The 8,727-nt window shown below is 42.7% G+C and overlaps 1 protein-coding gene across 1 annotated transcript; it reads right to left on the bottom strand.

Moving 5' to 3' along the window:
* Positions 3,269–3,712, bottom strand: LOC8070539 (glycine-rich cell wall structural protein 2). The gene has a single exon (XM_002464497.2). It carries the CDS (start codon positions 3,710–3,712, stop codon positions 3,269–3,271), a length of 444 nt encoding a protein of 147 aa, XP_002464542.2.

Raw genomic sequence — 8,727 nt, 5'->3', positions numbered from 1 at the left:
TGAAGGACAAAAAATGGCGACGAGAGGGGGGTGAATGGGAGCCTCAAATTTTCTTTCGAAAATATTTGGCCACTGTCCCGAGTTCACACCAAACACGAAACAACTCCAATACTAGAATACTCACGTCAACTGGTGACGGAAGTACCTAAAGAAATTTCTTAGGGCTATAGAAACTCAAAGCAATTGACGAAATACAAATCGAAGTCCCAACGACTAAGATGTGCACAAAACGGAAAATCAGGGCCAGAGAAAATTCATTAGAAAATCACCAAGAAAAACGGAAAGAATAACGGCTTAAAAATGGAACACTATGTTTTACCAGCGAGAACTGGATCCCTGCAAAACAAAACACTGAATTGGATTTGCTCGGCACTCGATGGTGCACAGCCTAGCAATCAATTACAACACTAACCACACCCTGCTGAGCTCTGCTTGCTGTAGTACTTCATTAGTGCAAAGAGAAATCAATTTATCGGGCAAAAACCAAACACGTACAAGCAAAGAACTTGCTGCTGGATAGGATCCTCAAACTGTAATCAATCAATAGCTGACTTCGTCAGAGGAACACAAAAGTGCAGGAAACACTGATCCAAAGAGCTGAACTCTCAAAGTGAATTAGACCAATCACAGACCAAATTTGCCTGACTGCCTGCTGCACAGGAATAGAGAAAGAAGAAAACTTGGGCGCTGGGTGCAGGTGATACAACACAGAGCGAATGAAACCGCAAACTGGGAAGGAGCAACTACTGGCGGTCGTGCTGCACGCCGCCGAGCCCCTGACGATGAACTCACTGAAAATCGAAAACCAGCCCAGGGGCGTGAGTGAGCTTGATTCAGAAAGTAAACGACGCAAGGGCACTGCTCTGCACAGCTTCGAGAGCCACCAATCCAAACACCAGAAGGAACTTCTACAGCACTTGGCTTTCAGGTAAAAGCAGCAAGAACGAAGAGCACAACAGCAACGATTTTAATCCAGGCCAGGAACTAGCATCGCTCAAGGAAGCACAGTACTAGGCGTCAGAAGTGCTCCTCCTGTATCCCAACCTTGAATACGAACGAGCAGGGCTGCTGCCAAAAATTAAACCAAAACATATCCAAATCTCCATGAAACGTTTGGTACAAATCAAATTCACCTGGAAATGAATCTATTCCCCAAAAATCATCGCTCGGGATCAATCCAAACTCCGAAAAAATCAGATCGTGGTCAAGAACGAAAATGGGGCAAAAACGAACAACTCAGTGAACAAAAATCGCAGCAAAAAATAGGTGAATCTCGGAGGACAACTGGAGGATTCGGGTCTCCATTCCCACCCCAAATCTCAGCACAAAATTACACCATGAAAGATTTAGTTCATAGAGAAGACTAAACAGAAAAAAAAACTATAGGAGAAGACCTAGGGGACAGAGAGAGGGAGAGAGGTGGAGGGGTTGCCTAAAATGACAGGGTTAAGCGGTGGAGAGATGTGTAGGGAGGGTTGTGCGAGATGGGGGACTCCCCCGGCTTATTTATCAGACATATTACATATTTCCTAAATGTACCTAGATATTTTTGAGCGAACTAGCTAGCCTCAGGGCATTCTAGTCCAAGTCCTTTTTCTTTTGATCCGACGGCCACCACGCCTTCTCACCGGTAGCCTCGCTCCGAAGCGATCTCACCGATGCCGCCACGTGTCGTCCGTCCGCATCGGGACCTCAGCTCGGGTTTTGAGGCCCAAACCCGTGAAATCCGCCGCGAGTAGCGTACTCCATACGTTTTCCCGCCACTCGACACGTGTCACCACCGTCCTCGACCGGCTGGCCCGCCAAGTCCTTCTAAGCCTCGCTCGACTCGCGTCCGCCGTCCTGACTTGGTCAACACGGTCACTTCCATATACACTTGCACTTGTCGATGTCCCAGATGTCAGCCACCGCAGCTGGTCATCCGGCCTTCTGGTCCGTCGGTCCAAGCCTCACGTCCGCCTTTCACCGCTCCAGGTCCATCGGCACGGCACGTCTCTACTTGACCTTCACCTCGCCGTCGACCACCGCCTCCGAGCTCCACAACTAAACACCACAAGCCAAGAGACATGTCGCACACATAGCTTTCGTCATGGTAATGTTAGTCATCAACTCAACCTATTCGTGGATCACATTGACAATCACTTATCACAAAACGAAACACAATGGTACTTCTCGACCTTGTGTTCGCAATAAGCTAAGCAAAGTCTCAACTCTCTCGCTCCCCGATATAACACACTTAATTAGCTACCACACCTTCTCTGTATTTCTCCTCCCTTCTTGTAGCATGCACGGGTGGAAAGTGCCCACTTTGTGTGTGCTCAAGCCAAGGCCCGCTCCAGGCAACGCACAGGGGTCCAGGCCCCCTCCCGGTGGCCGCAGGCAGGGGGTGCTCGCGCCTCTGGCAGCGGCGCATTAGTAGTGGTTCACCCACTTTTGTGGCGGCACACACACGGTGGCATGTAGGGGCACGGTCGCTTCGACGATGGCACACGACCACGGGGCAGTGGCAGATCCGGCATGGCGATGGCAAATATGGTTGGCAGTGCTCCGACAAGAACAGCAGCAGCTCCACAACCCCTCCCCCCAGGCCCCCACCCCTGCCTATCGATGCAGATCCAGCGAGCGCTCATGGATCTGATTGCCCAATCCCCAGATCAGGCTACTGCGAAGCTAGGAAGACATCTTGGTGGACGGAGGCTATAATGACGACCGGGTGGACAGTGGCGACAGGCACACAATAGCGAGGTCAATGGGCTCGATTGGCTGGCTAGTGGGATTTTTTTGTTTCTGAGTTTGTTTTGGGAGGCGGATATTTGTGGACTCTGTAAATATTGATAAACGGAGGCAAGCAATTGCGCCGACTCTGTAAATCTCAATTAACACAGTGACAACAAGGCTTGGAGACAGATATGCTGCCTACCTCCAAAAATGATTTTTGGCCATCCCTAAAAAGGTTTCAATAGTAGTGTATTGTGGGTCGTGGAAATAGACTAACATAGTAACATATGAGATATGGAAATATGGTGGACTCAAACTTGGACACAAAGTTAATATGTTGACCTGCGATTGTATTCCAACAATGTATACTCATGCTCCTCTTGGTTGTCATTGAAAGCATAAAGACTGGTGAATGTAACAGACATAAGATCACATCACTACAGTAATCAAGAAAACTGAAATATTCTTTCAAGGTTTATTGAAATCAACACATAATTTGTAACGTTGATGGAAATCACCAAAAATGTCGGTTTTATTGAATGATGGTATCTTAGCGTTGTCCACCTTGACCCGAGCTAGAGCCTGAACCACCTCCGTATCCAGTGGCATATCCACTGTCATGCCCACCAGCTGCACCGCCACCACTTCCACCACCAATGGTAGAGCTTCCGCCATTAGGACCAGCAAGGTTGCTAGAAGCGATTCCTCTTCCTGAACCAGAGCCAGAACCGTTGCCATTTTGTGGACCTCCTCCTTGGCCACCACCACCACCCATGCCTTGTGCACCTGAAGCCCCTCCACCATAAAAGCCAACAGTGTAGCTATGACTCATAGCAGATCCAGAACCAGTTCCAGAACCACCATTATCTCCACCGCCGCCACCGCCGCCGCCTCCTCTAGCCGTGGAGCTGCCGGTCCCATATTGCCCACCAGGAGCATTAGTAGCTCCAGCAGATCCGAAACCAGAACCGGATCCGGAACCATAGCCATTCATGGACCCTCCACCTTCCCCTCCTCCCCCTCCTTCACTAGTAGCGTCTGTCCTAGGGTGCTCCCAAGGGAATTCCCTAGCTTTGGCTAACCCAATGATCAAGAGGGCTACAAGGCTAAAAGATAGGAGCCTTTTACTCTCCATTGTGTCTTGATGTTGTGTGGAAGATGAGCTGAATTAAGGCAGCATATATAGAAAACGCAGAGATATTTATACTGCTTGAACCAAGTAAGATGTAGTATTTTATATTAGCTGTATATATAGCAAAGAGGGGAAAAGAGTTGCAATGAATTAGCTCGTGCACCATGTACTCCTATGATGCATGTATGCATGCGGCGAGGATACGGCAGGGTACGGAATACAGAGAGAAAACCCAAGCCCAAGACACATGCAAATGCAATCTGTCGGTCGCAACGGTTCCGGTGCATCTCACGTGGATGCTAGAAGCAAGCAATTAATAGAACACGATTTGTTTTTGTCTCCGGTTTCCAATGTAGATGCTCGATCATTTGGGCACCTGTTCGTGAAAATTGAACCATTGGACTTATATATTTTGAATTTTCGGTGTGGCCTCGCCGATTAATTTTTGCATCACGATACTCCATCGGTCCCAAATAAGTGTTGTTCTCATTTCCTGATGAGCTAGTTAAATGACTTTAATACTCCTGATCAGACATGTATCATTAAATATATCGTTAAATCTATTTTCATAATAAGCTTATTCAGAGATAGAAATATGATTATTTTCATATATAAAGTAACTTTAATCAATCCCATAAGAAAGATAAATATTTTTAATCCGGTAAACCCGGTATGCGTTTAATATGATATTAAAACTTTATATTATTTGTTGAGTATCTTAACAACCTTAAATGATAAAATTTAAAAACTTTAAAGTTTTAGATTTCTTTGAGAGCTACAATTTTTATTTACAAAGTATCTTTATCCGACACCATACAAGAAAGATATAACTAAGAAGACAAGCCCTAATACACGATTAATATGCTGCCGAAACTTGATATTATTCTATTGAGGACCTTAACGACCTCAATTTGCAAAACTTCAAATTCTAAAGTTGTAGATCTTTTATCCAACACCATACAAGAAAGATATATTTTCCAAGGTAGCAAGCCCTTGTAGATGATAAATATGTTATTAAAACTTTATATTATTTTTTAGCATCTTAATGACCATAAAATAAAAAAATCAAAACTAGAATTTATAGATCCCATCAATAGCTATAATTTTAAAATATATAGTATCTTTATCTGACATCATCCAAGAAACATATGATTTTTCTAAAGCGACAAGCCTACACAATTAATAAGTTGTTGAAACATATTTTATATTTTAGCATCTTAACAATCAAAATTTCAAAAAAAATGAAAACTAGAAAGTTGTAGTTCCCATCAAGGGGTACAATTTTCATATAAAAATCATCTTCATCCAAGGTTGTATAAAAAAGATACATTTTTCTATGGTGGAGTATTGTTGTTGTCATGTGGGTCTCATCTGTTAAATCTATGACATGTAGGATAGCAGGTCGGGTAAACGCTCGTTGGGACCAAGATAAGACATGTTACAACTTGAGGGAGCCAAAAATGCGTTTTGGAACTTTGGGACCTAAATGACACATCCACATAACTTGGAGGACTGCTAGTGAATTTTACTCGAACATAAATCATTGAAAGCCAAATCAATAAAACCAATTCATCACAGCCGATGTCAAGTGAGACGATTTTAATTTGTTAGAACCATTATAAAAGTGTTCATGAAATTTCAATCAAATTGTTCCCACGGTAAAATAAGATTACGAGCCAAAGACAAAACCATGAAAAGGATGTTCCGATGAGACATAGAGAAACATGTAGCTTTGATTGCCTCTATAGAACAAGCTTATACCCAACTATACAAGATAATGGCTCACATGCTCCATGGTGGTTTTAGTGTTTTACTATCTTCTCCATTAAACTTAACAAAACCAGGACCTCTCAAAATAGGGGATAACCAGCGAAATCATAGTAACATGGGTATGGGTTTTGGTAAGAGTATACTTCATTGGTTTAACCTCTATGCCTAGACTTTGATGAGTGGATTTTTTTCATCTCATCACTAAAGTATAAAACCAATGAATGATTTGTCTCATTTGGGCCAAATTCCTGGAGGCTGGACTAGGTGTAGGATGTGCTAGATTGTGTGTTTCGCAGTGCTATTCTTTGTGGAGGCTTAGGTGGATTAGGCGGGACGGTTTTATAACCCATGGAAGTATGTTGTTCGGCAAAATTTATTTTCCACCTCATTGATTGTTTTTGTAGAAGCTGCCAAAACGGGCGGAATGGTGACAATAGGAAGTTTGATAGTGATCGACTGGCCAACTTAGATACTTTGGCTACGATGGCCAAATTGGCCAATTTGAGTTGCATTGAGCCGTTGATGCATGTCCCGATGCCACTCATAATAGTTGAATGGCAACCATGGTTGACTAGCAACTGTTGCTGGTCTACTCTTATATTCATCTTGAGGTAAATAACTAATAGATTCAGAGTCGGCTCTTTTCCCTTCTAACTTTGTCAAACTAAAATTTATATATCTTATCAAATTTTTTATCTATGGATATCATCATGGATTTCTAAAAAACATCGATCATGGTTGCAAACTCATCTGATGTAAGAGGGGGTTTTGCACTTATATCAGTCTTTACTTCGGATGTAGATGTTGGTTTTAGGATCACTATAACTGCTTGTATATTAATCCTCTCCTACAGCATTTGGTGAACATGTTATAGGAAGATACTTAGCCAAGGACTTGACGATGTTCTTCGGACGAACAGATCGGTCACATCGTCCATTACCTCAAACATTGCAGCAGTCACCAAAAAGTATGTTGCCACAAAACGTGACCACACACCAAAACAATAGAATGCGAGGATCGCAAATCAACCATGACATAACGGTAAACAAGCCAAGATGAAACTATTAACTCCAACATCGTCTAAAGACACTAGTACTTGTGCAACTACTCCCGTCCCACCGAACATCTTTGAAAAAGCTTATGTCCCAAAGATGGGGTGTAATACCCGATTTTAAGTACAAAATCAGATATACACCATATGTGAGTCTTAGAAGCGAAATCTCACATATAGCTACAAATAAAGGGTAATATCAAAAGACAATGCATAAACATATAACATATTTAATATAAAAGAGATAACCTTTAATAGCAAACAACAGATAGACAACTCCAAACTTTGGGTATTAACTTCACTCTACACAGGATCTAACTGACTGGTTGATCACCAGCCTAAACTCCTCCTGAGGTTTGGGGAAATAGCAATAGTGAGTCCATGTCGAACTCCACAAGTATAGCAACTAGATTATATAGATCCCACACAATCTCATGATCAATGTGACATAAATAATATAAAGCATTAAACAATAAACAATAAGCATATTTAACACACAAGAATCATGACCCTTAATGCAAGAATCCCCAAGGCCGCTCCTCATCGTGAGCTCGGCTAGTATACCAGTTTTAAACACTCTATAGAGGTTGTACATCTTTACCCATGAGTCATGATTTACTCTTTCGCCCGAGGTGATCAGCCTCTTATCCCACTACGAAGGAAGGTCGGCAGAGATCACTATGAAGTCTTTCAAAGGTTCGTCTAACAAGTTAGGACCGCTTGGTTTCATTAGTCAGTCTGTGTGATCCACCTGCAGGAATCCACGATCTGCTATTCCCCATTTGCGCCACACGGGTAACCGCTAACGAGCGAGAAAAGTTACTCATTATTGACTAAAGCAAGAGCCATTATAGCCCTCATGGTTGCACTGTTGTCCCAGTTATCACTTACAAATAAATCATCAAGTTGCTAAAAAGTCATTTTTATCGTTTATTACTTAACATTAATCAAGTCACAGGATCATGGTCACAGAAATAAAACCCAAATGCTATACATGCCTTAATCCAAATGCTCTTGTTGATCTTGCTAGTTGTCCAAGTACTAATCTTGATCACTGAAGCACTCTGGTTCACCAAGAATTGCACACCGTCTAATTTCGATCATCAATGATCAACACACAAGAAATTGGAGACAACATACACGAGCAAACAAGGCTACAATTAGAACAGTACACCAATCATATAAAAACAGTATGAAAAGTTTATAAAATGATTCTATGCATCACTACCTTTTAATAGACATAAGGATCACGAAAATCGGAGCTAAAACGGAGAAGTTATGAATTTTCTAAGATTTTCTTTAGAAAAATAATTAATTAAATAGGGTCAAATTAAAAAGTTTCAAACTGAGTAAACAATATTACTACATGTAGAGCTCATAAATACGAATCTAATGCAATTTGAATGAGTCAAGACGGAGTTAAAATGAATATTTTATAAGCGTTTTAAAATTAGTGGCAAACTTGTAAATAGAGAAAACATATTTTTAATCTAAACCGAGCTGTTTGCGTTTTCCAAACTGAAAGGTGTATTTCACAAGAGCACTTTGGACCGTGGATTGAACTTTAAAAAGGCCAGGGGGCTCTTTAGAAAAACTGACAGCGAAGGGGTACATTCTGTTTTCATCCGTTGGATCTCGATGTGACGGTGGAGATCGATCCCAGGGCACTGGTGGCTGCCGATGGTGATCTCCCACGGTGGAGCGCCATGGCCGACGTTCGAAGCTTGCCGGAGTTCACTTGTTTAAGCTATTTCGGCCATCTTAAAACAAAAGAAAAACACCAGAGAGTCGAGGACGAAGAGGTGAACTCACTAGGGTCGAAAAGGAGGGCGAGAAAAGCTTGTGGACGGCTCTCGTCGTGGAACGGCGGTCAGTAAGTATCCCGCACACTCCGGTTACCAGCGACAAGTGGTACAGAGCGTGAATTCACGAGAGATAAAACTCAGTGGCTTTGCAAACGCGGCACGAAGCTCGGCAGAAAGGTTACAGTGGCTAGGAGACAATGGCTGTCGGGATTGGCAACAGCGGGCGGCTCCTGCACCTCGGTGAGATCCAA

Source organism: Sorghum bicolor, chromosome 1 (assembly GCF_000003195.3).
Source record: "Sorghum bicolor cultivar BTx623 chromosome 1, Sorghum_bicolor_NCBIv3, whole genome shotgun sequence".
NCBI lineage: Eukaryota > Viridiplantae > Streptophyta > Magnoliopsida > Poales > Poaceae > Sorghum > Sorghum bicolor.
The sequence above is the reverse complement of the archived record's forward strand: the minus strand, read 5'-3'. Positions and strand labels throughout refer to the sequence as shown.

What these genes read in the sequence shown, in the direction of transcription:
- LOC8070539 (XM_002464497.2), bottom strand. Translation starts at nt 3,712, where the DNA reads ATGAATGGCTATGGTTCCGGATCCGGTTCTGGTTTCGGATCTGCTGGA.